The sequence below is a fragment of the Aquarana catesbeiana genome, linkage group LG09 (assembly GCF_042186555.1).
Source record: "Aquarana catesbeiana isolate 2022-GZ linkage group LG09, ASM4218655v1, whole genome shotgun sequence".
Classification (NCBI taxonomy): Eukaryota; Metazoa; Chordata; class Amphibia; order Anura; family Ranidae; genus Aquarana; species Aquarana catesbeiana.
In genome coordinates, this window is record NC_133332.1 from 183,202,193 (window position 1) to 183,222,295 (window position 20,103).

Sequence of the window (20,103 nt, forward strand, 5' to 3'; positions counted from 1 at the left end):
TGGTAAGGGGTCAGGACCGACCCCTTACTCTGATCTGTGATCAGGCGAGTCTCATAGACTCACTGATCACCGAGCGCGCTACGCGCTCCCCCTGCAGGGGGCGCGCAGGCCGCTCGTGCACGGGACGACATCAATAGACGTAGTCCCGGCAATGTAGGTCCGCGCTGTTGCCGTCATTTGGCAATAGCGCAGACCTGAAGAGTTTAATCAAAAAATGGGACCGCAGGCAAGAAGATAAGCAAATCACTTGCTGCTAAGTAAGCACTCCAATAAATCAGAATGTTTACCTATTGAAAATACTCATGAGTTACATACACTAACAGTCACTAACAGACACTAGGAAAAAGCTAAAAAGAGGAAAATCCTCATCACCTATTAAGTTTTAATATTAAATACTGTGGGAACATCAAATATGTTGATTATATTGCCTTTAAACCCTTCCCACCAACCGCACATATATGCGGCCTCACGAAAGTGGACTTTTTTCAGTGGGGCCACATATATGCGTATCACCCTGGAAGTGCAATCGCCGGGTCTCTTACCAACCATGGGACTCTCCATTCCGGGTCACTGTGATAGCCTCTGATTGACTATCAGATGGATCAGTCACTGTGAGCCTGCCTCTGTGTTCACTTCCTGTTCTGAATGAAGAGAAAGATACATCCTTGCAGGAGAGGAAAGATGTAAACAAACCAAAATGTGTACAAAAAAATCAAATAAAAATAAAAAATAAAAAAAAGAAAAAAAGAAAAAGAATTAGGAAAAAATAACAAGATCAAGGTTTGCCAGGTGTTAGGGTTAAGGTTGGGGTCAAAGTTTACGGCCTGCATATTTTGGTTAGAATACGTTTAAAAAAAAAAAAATAGTATCAGTGTCAAGTAGTGTGTGTGTGTTTTAGGCAGGTTAAAAAAAAAGAAAGCTAAATGCGCACCTTTGTTTCTGGGTCGTAATACGGGTACAAACAACTAACATACACATATGTGGTATCCCTGTAATCATCAGGAGAATTTATTTTGGGTTGTTCTTTGGTGGTAAATTATGATAATAGCAAGATATATACAGCTAAATTTAAAAAATCTATTATTTTGGGCCAGTTTTTCTTTGAGAATAAAAAAAAAATCACCATTACCATTTTGGTGTATGAGAAAATGAAGGTGATGCTATTAATAATACTATTACTATTAATAATACCAAAATACTAACAATAAGTTACAAAGCCATCCACAACTGTGCCCCCAGCTACATCACTAACCTAGTCTCAAAATACCAACCTAATCGCCATCTCCGTTCCTCCCAAGATCTCCTGCTCTCTAGCTCCCTCATCACCTCCTCCCATATCCGCCTCCAGGACTTCTCCCGAGCCTCGCCCACCCTCTGGAATTCCCTACCCCAATCTGTTAGACTGTCTCCAAATTTATCCACTTTTAGGCGATCCCTGAAAACTTTCCTCTTCAGAGAAGCCTATCCTGCCTCCATCTAACAACTGCACTATTTTCTCCATTAGCTCATCCCCCACAGCTATTACCCTTTTGTATAACTTGACTCTCCCTCCTAGATTGTAAGCTCTAATGAGCAGGGCCCTCTGATTCCTCCTGTATTGAATTGTATTATACTTGTACTGTCTGCCCTAATGTTGTAAAGCGCTGCGTAAACTGTCGGCGCTATATAAATCCTGTATGATAATAATAATAATTAATAGAAAATAAGTGATGTGGGCATAAACTCAAACATAAATCACATTAAATTGATAATCCTGATAAAAACGTGACAAATCAAAAGGCATAATCAAGTGAATATCAAATGAGACAGATAAACATTAATCTTATGAATGAGCATGATGAAATCCTAGTTAAAACTATGCAAATCTACAGACAAAATCAAGTGAATAAAATATTAAGTGAACCAAGAAACGTAATCCAGTGAAAAAAAAAAAATATATATATATAAAATAATGCAGTGATGGGTGACAACTCCAATAAAATGTCTGTGTAAACTGTAATCAATGAGTCCCACCACCAACACAAGTGCTGAAAAAGCTGACAAATCTTTAGTGATGACACCTGTGGGTCTGTAAGCAGCTCACCTTACTGCCATAAGGTATACAGCATGGGTTAATCACAGACGCACAATTGGATGGCAGATGCAGAGTATGATGATCACCTCCTGGCTGTGTTTAATCACTTGGATAATCTCAGTAGCCGGTTTAAGGAATATGGAAAAACATAAACATAAAGTTCATAGCATAATACCATAAGGTAAATGAAGGGGGATGAGACAAAAGCAGATCCAAAAGTGATGCACTCACTTTTAAAATAAGAGCATAGGCCTCAATCCACGAACACACAGGGGCTTATAAACTCGGTGTTCGTGGATTGACGCACTGGATTATGTTTCTTGTTTCACTTAATATTTTATTAACTTGATTATGTCTTTTGATTTGTCACGTTTTTATCAGTATTATCAATTTTATGTGATTTATGTTTGAGATTATTCCCACATCACTTACTTTTTATTAGTAGCGTCACCTTTATTTTTGCCTTTCTCATACATCTTCTCTCACACAGCGCAAATACCACCATTTATTCATTTACCATTTCTTTCTGTTTGGATCAGATCCACAGGTGTTTGCAGCAGTGTCCCCTAGCTTCATTTAATAGACAGCGCGGGAGTCATCTATTTACACATTTTACCATTACCATTTACTAATTTGTCCTGAAAAAAACAAGGTATATTCCACCTGGATACACAAAGTAGTTGTGGCGATATGTACAGTTTTACTAACATATGTCAAAGTTGCAAAATTGTGCTTAGGCAATGGGCATTAACATATGTTTTACCCTTAGGCGTGAAAGGATTAAAGGGTCATGGTTGTATTTACTTACAGAAGAACACCTCTCAAGTTCATTCTTGTAATCGACAATTCTACATTGTTATTATTACCATTTTCCTAAATCTAACTTTATGAGTTTAGCTAACTTTTTCTGGGTAATTTTAAAATATGTTACTGATGTTAAGGGAGTACTCGAAAATAGACAGACACTTACCCCATACACAAGTTCACCCACCATTCCATTCCATATTTTAGTTTCAGGGTCACGGGCACCATACTTGCCATCTTCAACAATGGAGAGTTTGTATTTTATCCCAACATGCTTTGCAATTTCACTAGCTAGGTCAACACAGTACCCTTCGTACTTGTCATTGCCGTCTAGCTGCTCATAGTTTTTCTTTTTCATTACATATGGATTTTCCTATATTTAAAAAACAAAACAAAAAAAAAAAACAGATCAAACATATTAAAAAGCACATTACTAAAAAGAAGCTCTATTACACCCTTGTTATTGCTCGGCAGATGAAAGGATTGAGCACAGCACTAGGCACCATCAGATAAATCTATGTCTGAGTAGATAAAATGAATGCTGTAATTTTGCAGATGCAAACCACAGAAAATAAATACAGACTTTTATGACTAGCGTAGTTTTTATGATATCAAAGTCACAATTAAAAATCCAGACATGGGAAAGGAAACATAAAAATGGAAAAAAAATGATATAATGTGGGGACAAAACTCTGGTAACATTATTATCGATGGCTCAAAAAAATGTAGATATTAGCTTTAATTTTAAAGATGTGCATTGTAGTTTTGTAGATTACGATATGCTGCCAAGGAGAAGCTTCTTAAAGGGAGTAATTTTTGTAAAATGATTAAGTACTGGTATATTTTGGAAGGGCTGAGCCAACACCAATGTATTATTACAAATAATGCTTTTGTACTTAGCTAGTAAGTTATGCTGTGAGAAAGTAAATGCAATTTAAAGCAAAATTTAGAGATATTTACAAAAACAAGGTACAGAAAAAACTGACTGGAAAACAGGATTGTCAACCCCCTTACAGATTTACATCTTCAGTAGCATCTATCTTCCCATTATAGTAGCTGTGCAAATTGACCCCAACCCTCTGACAAAATATCTTCCTGGTGAGGCCATGGTAACACCCAGACCCAGACAGTATAGCAAGTAGTAGTTACATTCAACTAGATATGTTCTATAATGTTAAAGACATTTTGTATTTCATCCAAGCCACTTCTTTAGTTCTAATCAGTGTCAGGAACATACCCCAGCATTTATACCCACACGAGTACCACAAACACCTTATTACCGTGGAATATGTCAAGATAGATGTTAATTGTTCATGAACAGGATGTGAAACGGGGTGTGAAAGTTGTAGAACCATCCTGTTCTAGTTACATAATTCCATCCTTGATGTCATGAAGTCTGCGCAGATGTTAATCCTTCAATTCACATGGCTGAAGGTGTGAACTGTTGGTAAATCACAGAGGTAGAGATGTAGGTGTATGAATGGAATTGTATATGGAAGACAGAAGGTTGAAGGAACCTCACCCTGTTCCAGTCTGATGTAAATGGCTTCACATGCCTTTTGCAAACCAGTCTTCACTGTCCAAAAGGTTGGTTTTTTTTTTTTAGTTCATTCACAAACTTTTCTTCTCAGCATTACATACTCACATATTGTGTGTAATATGTCCGCCTGTGTCAGATTTCGTCGGAAAGAATAACTTATATTATTCACTGCAGGCGGTTTCCATCTTCATTGTGGGCATTTGAAGCCCACAAGCATTTATTTCCTGGATGTGGTGAATGCTGTGCTCCCAGCATTCACTGCTTGTTCCTGCACATGCTCAGTGGCATACTGGGAAGCCTGAGACTAGCTCCCAGGATTCTGTGCAGAGTCTGGGAGAGGCTAGAAACACGCCTACTCCCACGGGAGGAGAACCAGGAAGTGCAAAGAAGAATAGAAAAATAAAAGGTAATTACGGCGATTTAAATTTTTTTAAACGGCATGTCAGCATCTAGGCAAGGAAGAGAATACATACAGATATTGTTCAAAATTTGTGTGGAACCCCGCTTTAAGTGAGTAGGAAAAATGCTTGATTATTGACTTGAGAGTCTTGACTATTGGAATTTGCTGTCCTATATTGCGCCATTCATTTGTTTAGAAGCAAACTGTAACAGACTTCTCCCCACTCTTAGGAGTGAGGATGCCCCTTTATTGTGAAGAGGGTTTTGGGGAAGGCTTGGTGGGCCAAGCCTTGTGCCAAAAAGAAGGGCTAAGCTTAGGTTTTGAAGTTGACGCCTGTTTAGAGAAGACAGGTGCTCTGTGTTTATAAGTGCTATGGTCTCCTAAAGAAGTGGGTTTGGGGATTTTCTGCTGTGGAAGAAAAACCTTCTCATCTGTGACCTCTTTGTTGCATTGGTCAAGTGCCTCACCAAACAGATGCCTTCCTTGAAAAGGCATATGTGTGAGGAGCCTTTTGTAGGCAGCTTCAGCTGTCCAAACTTTTAGCACAATGGAGAATAAAATGGTGAATGGAGAATAAAGTAAAAGATACAATTTTATATTGTTATCTTAAGTAAGCATTTTAAAAGGAGAGCACTATAGTTTTCATTTTATCTTTGGAGAATATTTCTGAGACCATCCAGAGTAGAAGTGGTGTCATGGCAAACATCTTTTAAAGGGAAGGGCTACTACTGTGGAGGAGACGAGGTGGTGCTATTACATATATCCTCTTAAAGGGGAAAGGCGCAGCATGGAACTATGATAACCAGGTCCTACCATTTAGGACGAGAGTCCATCGTATTTATAAATTTGGAAAGGAACACAGAGTGGTGCTGTGTGTCAATATTGTGCATGTGGGATACATGTGGTACAATAAGATTGAGCACTTTTGGGTCACATTTTAATAAGGGGCAGTATCATATAATTCTGAACGGTAGGATTTTTATGATTTTCATTTATTATTGTGATGTGATGACACTGATGTATGTTTTTCATTAAAGGGGTTATTTGTTTAATGACTTATTGAGTATATATTACGTTTTCAACACTAGTACATGCTGCATGTAATTATGGTTTGTTTAGTTGATTTACTGTATTTGTGTTAGAATAGCACATAAAGTGCTGGCTCAGCTCACACTTATTGGATTAATAAACTTTGTATTTTTAGCACAGGAGGATTATTTTATATAATTTTATTGCTGTATTAAGGCAATACTCTGTCTGAGAAAATGTAATGCAGATGCAGAGAATTCCACTTTCGTCAAATACACCACTTGTTGCATGCCTAAAATAGAGCTAGAATTCAATGCCAGTGCTAGATCTGGCTATTGCTTCCTTGCAAGGGAATTGTCACTCTAATGGTTGAGTGTTGTGTAGGCCTTTAGCAGAGCATATGTTCGCTTGTGATTTTGCACTGACTTTATTTCGCCTGGTCTCCACCATAGCTACAAGTCAGGGTATTCCCCTATGGGGTACTCACTGAATAGGGTAAGGAGTATGGGGTAAGCAAGTCCATAAGGAGTGCCCTGTAACCCAGGTGTAGGCTTTCCTGTAACACATCCTCATGGCGAAAGAGCCGGAGGAAGCGCCTAAGTACCTTATAAGGGCTCTGGGCAGAAGTAGCGGTAAAGTGTGAGACCAGTGTTGTGATTAACACCTGGACTATCACTTGAGACTAAGCTCCGAAGGGTCTATATTAAACACCAAGTTTGAAAAACTTACACTGCATGGTGAATACATTCCAAACATTATTCCAGTTTCTTCATTAACGGTCAGAGATACATGGTCTTACCTGTCCAAGATGCTGGACTGTACATAAAGTTCAGGCCATCTCAGTGGGCATACACCTCAAGGGATCTTTGGGAATTGAGTTCCATAGCGAAGGACCATGGTCCTGGGCCTGTATAACACCCTGTGGCTATAGGTGATGGACCTTTTCTGCTTCATATAGAAAATCACCCTTAAAGAATTCATGGAGTGGGGTAGGGTTAAAGGGGAGGTGTTTAGAGGATGTGTCCTATAAAGCTTTGATAGTGTCCAATTAAAGTACACCCCTGTAACCCATGGTGTATGAATACTCTGTCTGTGTCCTGTGTGGAGCCCTGATATTCAAAACTAACAAAAAGAAACTGAAAGTTTGGGCTGAACATATACCTTAATTAAAGTATGAGGCTGGGTTCACACTGCTGCCAGATGCAGCTCGCAGCAGGGGGTCCGGTGCGTCCCTGTTCTCTGTTTCAATGACAAATCAGGGCCAAATTTTTGCCTGAATTCGGCCCTGAAATGGAGCCAAAGACGCACAGGACTCCTGTGCAAGCAACTCCGCAGCTGCCCCGGAGATATGTGAACCAGTTTCATGGAGAGCTGATCCCAATCTCCTGTCATGCAAATTGGATGTGGAGAAACCTGCATCCAATTCACACTAGTGTGAACTCAGCCTCAAAGAGGAAACATGTGAATTCAGGGTAATAAGGAGCTGATTCCATCACTAAATCAAATGTCTTAGGTCTTAGTGGTTGTAGATTGTATCACGCATTTGGGGACATTTTAGTTCATGTTATTTATCAATATAAAACACTTGATTCTCTAATCTCTTTCAAAGTTTGTCTGACACTTTGTTGAACTTTGCTCTTACATTCATTGTTATCACTTAGTAGTTCCTTTTCTTTCTCCCCTGTCAACTTTATTTTATTTTGTTTTATGAGTAGAAGAATATAATCATTCATATGACATATAACAGTGAATCGTGTAGGCTTCTTTTCACTTTTCATTTATACTACATCTTTTTAATCACATTGCTTCTATTGTCCTATCATCAAACATGTACCATGGCTGTTTAACAACTTGAATCCCCATGCATTATTTCTCTATAACACCCTTAACCTCCCTGGCGGTATGATTATTTCAGATTTTAGGTGCTGAAAGCGGTACCATTATTTTGCATGGAAATTTGGCGTTTTATATTGTAGGTCTGTAAATCTTAACAATAACACACTTAAATCTGTCCAAACCAGAGTTTAGTAGATATCCCGGGTATGATAAAGTTTGAAACACAAAAACATAAATTATAATATAATAAATAAAAATAAATAATAATAAAAAAAAAAAAAAATAGTAATAAAATAAATTTCCCCACAATTCACTATCGCTCAATTCTGCAAGTGTTCTAATTTACTATCGCTGTTTTCTAGCTGGTCTAAAGCCACTTTTGACGTAAAGGGACACTTTTTGGTTGCTATGGACAATCTCCAGTTTCCAGGCAGAAAGAACAGTATATATCATATAAAACTGCATGCAGGGCATGGGCCAAAGCACTGGGGACAAAAGGGATGTGAAATCATTTCATACAGTACTGTAATCTGTAAAATTACAGTACTGTATGTGTTATGATTTTTTACTTTTTTTTTAATTTGCCGCCAGGCTCCGCCCCCGTGAGTCGCGCCGCTCGCAGGGAACGGAGCCTGGCACGGAGAGGCTTCGGGGGAGGACGGAGCCCTCGGACACGGCGGGTGACATCGCAGGATCCCGGGGACAAGGTAAGTAACGCCGCCCCAGGATCCTGCAATGCGATCCCGAGTGTGGCTCGGGGTTACCGCTAATGGTACTGAATTTTAACCCCGAGCCACACTCTGGAAAACCGCCAGGGAGGCTACAGTGGTTGTAAACCCTTACATATACCCAGTGCAACGACTAGCTTCAGGTAAGACACAGAGATGGAACAAATCTTCCTACATAATTTGTACTGGTTTATCTGCACCTCTGAATCTCTTCTCTACAGCTTTTCAAAGCACACAGTTTATACAGCTTATCTGAGCCTTCAGAAGGCAGAGGGCAGGAGCTGAAGTTACATTCTGCCGAGGAATTCAGTGAGGAGAGCTCTGAGTACTGATTCAAGGAAAGGGACACACCCCTCTTCACACAATCTCAGGGTGTGTTCAGCAGAGAGAAATTACACTCAGTGCTCTGGATTGAGACACACTATAGAGACATATGCTTTTTTCATATTTAATGTCAGAGTTTTACAACCACTTTAAGTATCAGAGCATTTTGATGCTGTTTTGTTCTGCACGTTATATCTTTTAGGTTTGTAGTCTTCCCAAACATATCATATATAATTTTTCTTAGGACAGATAGGGCTTTCATTTGATAGCAGATTTGAATACATATACTTTTATTTTCTAGGTTTTAATTAGGAAGAAATAGTGAACAATTAGGAAAAGAAAATCCTGTAATTCTTCCCAATGTAACGTTTATTTAATTAGTGCAGTGCTAAATACGTACCCCAAAATACCATATAACTTTCAAAAACTGCTGATGAAAAAATATTACATGTGTGATTTTTTTATGCATAACAAAATGGTAAAGCTTGAAGTGAGGGTCTGTGTTTTACTTTAGGAGGTTTTTGTGTTTATAGTGATCTGCTACAAGAGCTTCTATTAGGCACTGTATAGCAAGGCTAGAAGCCAAGGTGCTGATTATTTTAGCTCATTGGCTTAGTGCTGGCTGTCACTGACAGCTTGCAGTCCCAACCTATATGATGGCCAAGACCCAACAAAACCACTGAGTTCCAATGCTGTTTCAAAAAGGCACTGGGTCAAACAGCTGTTTTCCCTGTGCCTATTTAGAATGATGCCTGAGCCAAAGAAAACTAAAGTTGTTTCTTGCTATGTACAACTGTGCTCTTCCTCCTTTGCTATACTTTTTATAAATCAATTCAACAATATTTAAAGCAGCACGGCTTCCATGGTGGGTGCCTCTTTTGCCTTGTCCTAGCCCAGGATGTCACATAAGGGGGAGAAGGAATGACTTCATCCATCTGTGTAAGCACTGACATATCAAAATCCAGTGCTTACTTAGGTTGGATTCCTGCAGTGGTGAGGCAGTCAGGAAGTGTGTATGGGTGAGCAGGTTTCTCTTTTAAGGATAGGTACAGGTACTCCCCCTTCCGAGTCACCCCTTGTCACTGCCCCTACCCACCTCCGAGCACCGTCCCTTGTTTCCATCCCCTATCCACCTCCATTACCTCCCCTTTTAGAGAACCAAGTATCATTTTGTGGTGTTAAAGCAGAGCACCACCCAAAAGGGGAAGCTCCACTTGTTTGCACCCTCCACTGCCGCATTTGGCACTTTTTGAGGGGGAAGGGGGAACGGGTACCTGTCTAAACCCACTTCTGGCTCAGATCATCAAGGCAATCTATGAGTATGTTGGCCAATGCCCCCCGCAGCCTTCTGGGACACACACAGGTCCCAGAAGACTGCGGTACCATTCACAAAGTGCAGCGTTACTCGCACATGCCTACAACTTACAATGTTGGTGCCTGCACCCAAAGTGGATTGAAGAAATGGCTCGGGTGCCAACATTACTGGATCCCTGGACAGGTATCCTTATATTAAAAGTCAGCAGCTACAGTATTTTAACTGCTGACTTTTAATTAATTTTGAGAGGCAACAACAATATACCCCCATCCAGTAACAGCAGATCCTCCCTCTCAGCAACAATAGTTCCCCAACAACAATAAATCTCCCGGAAGCCAGTATCTGTAGACCCCTCCATCAACAGTAGATCCCTTCCAGCAACAATTGAAACCACAGCAACATTACACCCCCAGCAACAATAGATCCTCCACCAGCAATAATAGACCCCCCGCAACAATACATCCACCGGGGACAATATATTCCCCAGCAGCCAGCATTGATAGATCCTCCAGCACATCCCACAACACCTTGCCATTACATAAATTTAGTGTTGGAGATGCCAGAACTGCATTCCCCCACGCTCCTGCTATAAAAAAGCCTTGTGGCTGAGTATAACTTGTTCGGGGATGGGGAGATGACAGTGTCTGTTTCGCTTTCTCAATGAAATTAAGCAAATTTGACTTACCAAAATTGTTGTAACTACAATAGTCTTGTTTTCCACAGAAGAAGAGTCATTTGTGGGCTGCTGGTCAGGAGCAGGAACAAAACGTTCATATTCATTCCAATGTCCAACCTGCAACACATTTCATTAGCATAATCTGAATGTGATAAGCAAGCATTCTGGACTATATTGGCCAAGTAAAAATAAACAGAGTTGGAGGAATGGATGGCCAAGTGCATAGATCACTATAGCAAATTTTACACAGTCTGGGACACATGGATACATTATACATCCGGGAACTCTGGGTTACCATAGTTCCCTATAACAGTACCCCCCGTATCTACAAGAGGTGATGGTCTGGCAGTTGCCTAAAACCCTGCAGCATGCTCTACTGCTGTATACTTGACTCTACACAACAGTTATGCAATACTTGTCCTGATGTATCTGTTAACATATGCTCATCCCAGGTCTGCTTTTTATGCCCTTCATGTAATGTCCCCAAGCTGAAAGACCAGCTACCAGTTACTTTTTATTTCACTTGTAATTGTTTTACTTGCTCACTGAGGTTTTTTTTGTTCTCCCTTTTTGTGTTTACATGCCCCCCAGTTTCTTTTGTTTCCTCCCCTTTTGATTGGGCTCCTCTGTGTGTGTTACGGTAGTACTTGCCACACATGAGGTAAATACTTCCTTTTACAATATGTGACTTGACACCTGGAGGCATCCTAGTTCACTGGGGTTGCTATCTTGATGCCAAATGACCGGTTCTCATTGGATGCTTCTCCCGGTGGGCCCCTTCTGGTTGTCGACCTCAGAGGCTATTGCAGCCAGTCCCCGGTAATTTCCATCTCATTCACAGAGGCACATTCACTGACAGCCTGGCCTCAGTCTTCAGAGGGTTATATGCTAGTACTCAGGATAATCCTCATACCATTGCTGCTATCATCTGACCAGTGGTGAATTGTACTACATGATGTGATTCACAAGTGTTGTCTCCATAAATAACGCTGCTTCCTTTATTTAACTTTCTTGGAATTTTGGAAATGTTATTTTCAAAACATAATAAAACAAAGATACTGTTTTATAAGGTAGATATGAAGTTCAATTAAGCATCATTCTGGTATTTTTACAGAAGTATGGTAAATTAACAGTAAGCAGAACTGAAAGCAAAGAATAAGTTAAATTATATCTCTGGCCAAAACTTTTTTTTTATTTTTCCATAGTGTAGGGAATGCTAAGAACATAATATCAAATTATTTTTATATTGTCTTTGGGTAGACACCCGGAGACAATATACTATAAACATTTGCTGTATTTTGTGCAGTGTGTGTACATTAAAAACCATTAAAAACCATTAAAAAGAGCAAATAAGAACTGTATAAAATTGTGACCAAAAAGAAAATCTATTTCACATTAGGCAGAATAATGAATGCTAATATCTGCTTACTATGGGCCACTTCATACCATTTCTGTATACACTAATTTGTAAACAAAGGGCTGAGTGAGCCCACTTGAAATTCTGGTTAGTGGGTCTTAAGCCTTGTACACACGATCAGATTTTCCACAGACAAAGCCTCAGACTTTTGTCCAAAGGGTGTTGGCCAAAAACTTGTCTTGCATACAAGCAGCACACAATTGTCGGCCAACAAACACAAACGTAGTGATGTACTGGACGCACTACGAGACGATAAAGAGGAAGTTCAGTTGTCATGCACCACCCTTTGGATTCCTTCTGCTAATTTTGTGTTAGTAGAAGTTTGGTGAGTGTTGATTCACGGTTTTCATTTTGCAGTTTTCAGTTCATTTCTGAATGGCCGTTTGTCAACCAGACATGTTGCTGAATCGGAGGAGATAATGTGTTATTTATTATTGGCCTTGGAGTTATTGCTTTGACACAAGTCCAGTCCAGGAACAGGAGGAGGAGGAGTTCTTGGACCAAAAATTGGTTGCTTTATTAATCGTGACCAATTATGTCATATGCCTTTGCTGTGGGAGCTCCAGGAGAATAATCCGGATGATTTTCGGAATTATCTCCGTATGACGGACCCCTGCTTTCTCCAACTCTTGGCATTGTTGACTCCCTATATTAAGAAGCAGGACACATGCATGAGGCTTTTATTTTATTTTTTGATTGAATAATGATCTGATTTGGTATATTTTCTATATTTTTGGATGCATAGAATGCACTTTTTGATTAAGTTCTATTGGCAGATAGCGTGTCTTATTCTATTTGTTTTCTTTTTTTAATGCACAATAAAAAAATGTGGAGAATAATACTTGGCTATGTGTTTTACTTCAAATGACAGTTTGGGAGTAGGCAGTTACATTTAAAAAAAATACAATGCAAAATTAACAAGGGACACCAACATAGTTGTATCTTTGATCTTAAAAACCACGGGATAATGGTGTTGTGGTAATTTGACCGAAAAAAAAGCATAATAATATTATTCTTGATATCACTAGAAAATAAAAGCCATTTAAAATATGTTTGGCAGAACTCCATCAGTATCACCAACAAAGCAGCTTCATTATTATCCCATTAAAGAAGAAGAGAATGTGCGCTGCATTTCAAGATTTCATAATTTGCCACGTCTTCATTATGAACGCTAGTTTACAAGACCGACCACTTCTGGCTCGTCCCTGCTTCTGAGCATGCGTGTTTGTACTTTGGACTTTTGTCCGACGGACTTGTGTACACACGTTAGGAAAATCTGAAAATAGACCGTTGTCCGCGTAAAATTTTAAAGCCTGCCAACCAACATTTGTCTGCGGAAAATCCAACAATTGTCCGATGGAGCGTACAAAAGATTGGATTTTCTGCCAACAGCCTGTCATCACACAATTCCGGTCGGAAAATCCGATCGTGTGTTTGAGGCTTTACAGCAAGATCAGCTAGCAATTTTGCATTGCATGCATTAAGGTGAAAAACCTTGAGACTTTAAAACTCCTTTAAAAAATAAGATTTTAGAAGTTCAAAATATAGTGAGCGACTGCAGTGTTTCCCAATATATGAAACAGTTTTGATTAGTTGTACTCCTGCTAATTATAGGTGAAACAATACAGGACTTCAGAATTTTGTGCAAAATTGCCTTATAGGAGAATATATTTATTCTAGGGCTAGCTATACATGCCTGATACCACAACGAGAATTGTAAACAAGATGTATGGGCATGCTTGTATTCTGGTGGAAATACTGGAGAAGACAGCACTGAGTGACAGATGTAATCATACACTGCAGAGTTTATGTTAATTGTACAAACAAGTGTGTAGTTTGCTGTGCAAAAACTGGTGAATGTATATAGCTGACCTGGTATTGATTTTTTTTTCTCAATACAACTGGAATTGAATTTTCAGTGACACATTGGCAGTTATAGGTTCACATTTTTCAGAGATGGTAATTGTACTTTTGTACATTTTCAATACCTCAGACAGATCCGTTTTTGGTGGACCAGATCTAGTGCAACTATATTTGCATACAAATACTTTCATTTGCTGCACTGTACCCTTTGTATGCTGACACAACAAAACACTGCAGAACTGCATGTTCTCTTTTTGTAATGTCATAGCTACATTTTATTAATGTACAGTACAGTATTTGAAAATCAAATTATAATCACCTAAGTAGACAAGTTCATTTAAATCAGTCCATTTTTAAATGACCACATCTGAAATTCACTTATCACTATAACTATAATGATAGACACTGAACTATGAAGATAACTAACTCTTCAAGAAAGATGTATTTTGTAACATAAACATGTTAAAGGCAACATTTATGAAGAAAATATGAAGTTTGCCATTACTGACTTCTCATAATGAAAATGCAAGCTATTTGACTGTTTTACTGATTTAGTAGATTTTGTTATTTCTGAGGCAATGGCCTGTAACAAATATTGAGTTCAACATTTCTGATTTTCCATGCTGCATGCTTGTCCTAGGCTAGTGGCTCAAATTATTCAGACCAGGCACAGACAGGCAATTTTTTATGAGGAGAAAAATTGTGGTAGCCCCAATATTCTTTCACTATTTCCTTTAAGCCTTAAAATTCATTGAGATTGTACCGACGGAGTGGAAAATCTTCACTTAGCAAAGTGAATGTTATACTTGCTTATTGAATATATTGAAGTTGAATGTCCAATCACATGCAGTAAGATTTAAAAATAACCAGGATTTTACCATGCACATGATTAGAAAATTGAGGTGAGCATGGCTTCACTTCATTCACTAAGCACATAAACACAAGATGCCCAGGCTTAGAAGGAAGTCTCTCTGTTCATTTCCCAAACAAAACTATAGGGAGATCAAGCTCTATACAGCCCCTTTTAATATAGTAAAATGTTATTTCTGTTGAGTTGTTTTTGAACACAGAAAAACACATCACTACTTGCTTTTAAAATCCATTAAACTTACTTTGCGAGGTTTAGTAGCTGTCATCTCATATACATCAATGGTGTAGTTGGTTCTTCTTCCATATGTATCAAACTGGATATTCCCAGTCATTCCTTGAACTTGAACCTAGAACATGAACAATTCCATATTTAGGAGATACTATTAATAATTATAAAGGTTGATTAAAGGACCATGAAAGTTACTTTCTATATAAGGTCTACTTACGTAGGCACAGGTAAAACTATTGTTCTCATATAGGAGTAGTTGCTGATATTATTTAACTAGTGTACTAGTATATACTAGAGATCAGTGTCAGGGTTCTGAAAGAGTTGTAATTGATGTCTACAGCTCTAGGCTTTATCTCAGCAGCAGGAGAGTCCTCAAGGAATGCTATAGCTGCACTGCCAATGCTCACAGATGTTATACCCTCTGTTAATTATAATGCAACTCATTGGACAATTTATTTAGATGCATATGTGTTTATGGCGCACTTTTCCTTTCCATATTTATCTGATATTTATTATTATGAAAAGTTATTTCATTTATTGTAAACGTGCCACAAGATGGGCCAAATAAAGCAGAGGATATGATGAAAAAAAATCAGTAAGGCGAAGTTACTTTTATGAAAATCATGTAAAGATATTTAACGTGGTTGTAAAGTCATAATCCTTAATAACTTGCATCCCCTCTGTTTTATCAAGATACAGATAAGTACTGTGTGTCTGTTTTTTAAAAATTCTAAACCTAAATACCTTTTCTTAAAGCACCACTGTGCTGTAAAGTGTCCTCCTCGGCTCTCCTTCCCCGATCTAAGGAGAGCAGCGGGAGGGGCTGAGATTCCCCTCTGACGTCAGCTGGACAGCAAAGGGAGGTCACGTGACCTCACATCTGTGCTGTGCAAGAAGGTATTAGGATTAGAATTTTTTTTTTAAATGAACACACTGTTCTTTGAATATTGATAAAAAAGAGGGGATGCATGTTATTTTTAAATGTTACCTTCAAGCCACAGGGAATAGCAGCAGGAGGGGGGGGGGGGGTGAGAAGATTGGCTCAAGCTCAGGCTTCAGAAATGAGAGGCAGGGAGGGAGGGAGAGAATCAGAGACTCACAGCAGAGAGCGTGATGATGTAGGTACATAAACTTAGCACGGTATCATGGATCAGCAGCCATGATTACCGTGGTCATCACACAGAGGGGGACACAGGAGCAGGCAGGATCAACCAGGTATTTTAGATCAAAGAAAGGGTCAAATTACACTGCAGAAGCACAATGCTATAGATCATGCCTTAAAGAAACAGAAGCTTTTTTTTTCTTTTAGGGTTACAACCGCTTTAAGAGATCTAATGATACTGGCAGCTTAAAGTATATGCCTGGAAAAAACAAGCACATAATGTAGTTTTTTTAGCAGAGACCGTAGGGAATAAAATGGCGATCGTTGCAATTTTTTATGTCACACTGTATTCGCGCAGCGGTTTTTCAAACGCATTTTTTTGGGGAAAAAATACACTTTAATGAATAAAAAAAAAAGAAAAAACCACAACATAAGCCCCTTTTTTTGCAAAATATGAAAGATGATGTTATGCTTAGTAAATAGATACCAAACATGTCCCACTTTAAAATTGCGAATTGCCTGTTTAGAGGTACTCGCTCTAACGTTCTTAGCGATACCCCACTGTGTGGTATAAACACTGTCTACATATGCATGCGTGACTTACATATGTGTTTGTGTCTGTGCGCAAAATGGGGGGTGCTTTAAACATTTTCTTATTTGTTTATTTTTACACTGTCCCTTTAATTTTTTTGGATCACTATTATTCCTATTACAAGGAATAGAAACACCCCTTGTAATAGAAAAAAAAGCATGACAGGTCCTCTTTATGGAGAGATCTGGGGTCAAAAAGACCCCAAATCTTTACTTTACCTTTAAAAGCAAAGGATCAAAAAAAGTATTTTTTGATCTTTTGCTCAAAAAAATTGTTTGATCTTTTGTTCAGATCTGGAAGTAGCGTCATGATGTAGCTCCGGTCCTCCAAGGCCATAGAGGCAGAGACAATCTTGTCTATGTGACCAGCTGGCCGCACCCTCAGATCGTTTCTCGGGCACGCCGGTGAAGACGGTAAGCCCAAGAAACACTGGCCAGCAGCGGGAGGGGGGCTGTTCCCTACCACTGCTTCTGAAAGCGAGCCAGCAGCTAATGAGCTGCTTGGACCACTTTCATGAGAAAGCCATCTGCCAGGTGGAAAAAAAAAATCTGGCTTTATGGTTGATAGCTTCAGCCATAACCCCAGTAAACCACTTTCAACCCGCATTGTATATATATGTATTATGGTCAGCAAATGGTTAAGAAAGAGAGAGGAAATCTTCCCCAATAAACAGACAGCAGGGAACCTCCTAGATGTGCCTAAAATCACCCTAATCACATATGGGCAGGATGTTGTGGTCTGATGGTCAGTGGTTCAGCTATTTTTCCTGTGAGAGTGGGAGTCCCTTTCTTGCTCTTTTCTAGTTGCTGTGTATCCCTGGCCTCTGGTGAGAGGGAAAGTTATTCAATAGTTTGTATTACATGTTTACATTATTGTATGTGTAAACTATATTGACGTTTGGACCACCATTTAAATATATCAATAACATACCATAACAACCATTGCTTCTCAATAAACTCCTGAAAAAGTGGACTGTGAAGCTTGCTGATTAAATTTTTAGGATTGTTTTTTTAATGATATATTAGTTATATGTTGGTGGTCATATGACTTTCTGCAAAAAATATTTTTGTATACACAAGAGGAACTGTTTTTCTTGGCATAAGTCAGTGTAACTTTTATTCCATTTGCTTATAAAACTTGGAAGTATTTTAAATGGCAATATCCTCACTGAGATATATATATATATATATATATGTATCTATATATATATATATATATCTATATATATAGATATATATATATATATATATATACACACACATACACTCTATATATAAAGTCTTCTTTTCTCTAGAATGTATGCTGCATATTTGTGGGATAATAGAATTAAAATAATTTTAAAAGGAAAAGGTGAATTCCAACTCCCTCTTTGATGGCTAGAATTTTTTTTTTCGTAAAGCATCAGTTACTATTGTTGCTGGATCTAGTTACAATTTTTTTTTAAGAATGTAACGTCTATGCATACTGTACATTTCTCATATCTAATTTAAATTGTCCAGAATTGAAAATTAACTATAAACCTAACATTGACACTCATTTTTTGAAGTATTTGCATTCACCTTTTTTCCTTCTTTGCTGCATCTCAGTGCAGCCCCTTTTCAGCTATTTCCTGTCTACATGCATGCACTCCATTAATTGATACATGGCATTTCATAATGAGAGATGCCTGAAGATGACAGCAGTGGAACATGCCTGTGTTTTGTATGCTGAAATGGCCATGTGTCGTCCTCAAAGGAAACACGTTAGATGGAGTGAAAAGGCAGGATCACAATTTGGAGACAGGATAGTAGAGCTGTCACCCTAAAACAGCCCAAGTCTGAACCAGGACCTTCATGGCAGGGTCACCAGATATTATTTTAATTAAAATTGCAGACTTGGTTTCTTTGTTTCTACATTTTTTTGTTAACAAAAGCATTAAACAGTAATGGTTCTAAAATGGTTAATTGACCAAGTCATGTATTCTTCATGTGGGATGACGCTTGCGTTCTTTTTTTCAAGGTCTATTAGGCATTATCTGCTTCATAATAACATTATGTAGTTGTGCCATGATACACTTAATTGTTTATGTTATTATATAGTACACAGTAAGACACAAATAATCATTCTTGCATGAAATTAAAGTGACTCCCTGCTCTTTGTGTTTTTGTAGACCAGGATACAGATCATCACATGGACCCCTTTTGACTGTTCTGTAATACTGTACTGTTCAAGATGTCACAACATAGTACACGTTTAATACAAAATTCTGTCATCGTATCTGAAAAAATACATGACTATAACAAAAATACCTGACTGATGAAAAATCACATCTGCGTGAAGAGTGGGTATTACAATTTCTAAACAATTTACAAATATATTTTTCTGTAGTATATTCTAGCTAATATTCCTTGGACAATTCATAAGGGAAATAGATTTTTTCTGTGTTTGTTTGCCTTTTGTTTAATAATTTGTACAATGTTTTGTAGTAACATTTTATTGTCAGTCATTGGGGTAGATTTACTAAAGGCAGATAGACTGTGCACTTTTGCAAGTGCAGTTGCACTCATTTTCCCCCAGAGCTTAGTAAATGAGGGGGAGCTCTGCTAACTTTCAACTTAACCGATCATGTGCAAGCAAAAATTCATTTTTTTCCTTGCATGTGAGTATTCTTTGTAAAGTGAATGTTTACCTCATTTGCTAAGCTCTGGAGCAACTGCACTTGCAAAAGTGTATAATCTATTTGCTTTTGGTATATCAACCTCATTGTCTGACGGACTGGAAAGCTGACAGTTCTGGCATTTGCAAAAAGTCCAGTTTCTCTGTGACTAGTGAGCTCATTTAATTTTCTCAGCCTATTTTGGTCCTGTTATAATAAAACACGGATGATCTATATCTTACTGCTTAGTTTAGCAAAAGCTGTTTACACGAATATGGGCTAGTGTGCTTGTTTTTAGCTTGCAGTTTGCAGTAGACAGATCAATTTTTCTAAATTAAACTATTAAATTTAACAGACTAAATTATCAAAAGGCAAAGCTTTCGGGTCATTCTTTGAGAAGCAATTATATTAAGGAAAATTATTTTTATAGCTGAAATGTACATATCTTGCTTAGTATACAGTATATCTGGCTATTAAAATCTCCAATTTTGGAATCTCTGGCTTCCAATGATACCTGGCTCACAATGACAACCTAACTGTGTATTGCAGAGTTTCTTTGATCATTCTTTGCATGTATAAATAACAAATCATGAAAACAATAAAATGAGAAAAAAAAGTGCCTGAAGCCATTGAAATAATTTATGTAAGGGTAATTAACTGAGCCACTGA

At 38.3% G+C, this 20,103-nt stretch overlaps 1 protein-coding gene across 3 annotated transcripts in view; it reads right to left on the bottom strand.

The window, feature by feature from the left end:
* GRIA3 (glutamate ionotropic receptor AMPA type subunit 3) overlaps positions 1-20,103 on the bottom strand; it is a 446,082-nt gene that overhangs the window by 49,682 nt on the left and 376,297 nt on the right. For all 3 annotated transcript variants that reach the window (XR_012236014.1, XM_073599435.1, XM_073599434.1), the window contains exons 8-10: positions 15,119-15,223; positions 10,736-10,843; positions 3,045-3,251 (exon numbers count right to left, since the gene is read on the bottom strand). Coding sequence is in view for 2 of the 3 variants with exons in the window: in XM_073599435.1 (XP_073455536.1) it covers positions 3,045-3,251; positions 10,736-10,843; positions 15,119-15,223 (420 nt within the window). In the remaining variant the exon portion in view is untranslated. The remainder of the gene's footprint in view (positions 1-3,044; positions 3,252-10,735; positions 10,844-15,118; positions 15,224-20,103) is intronic.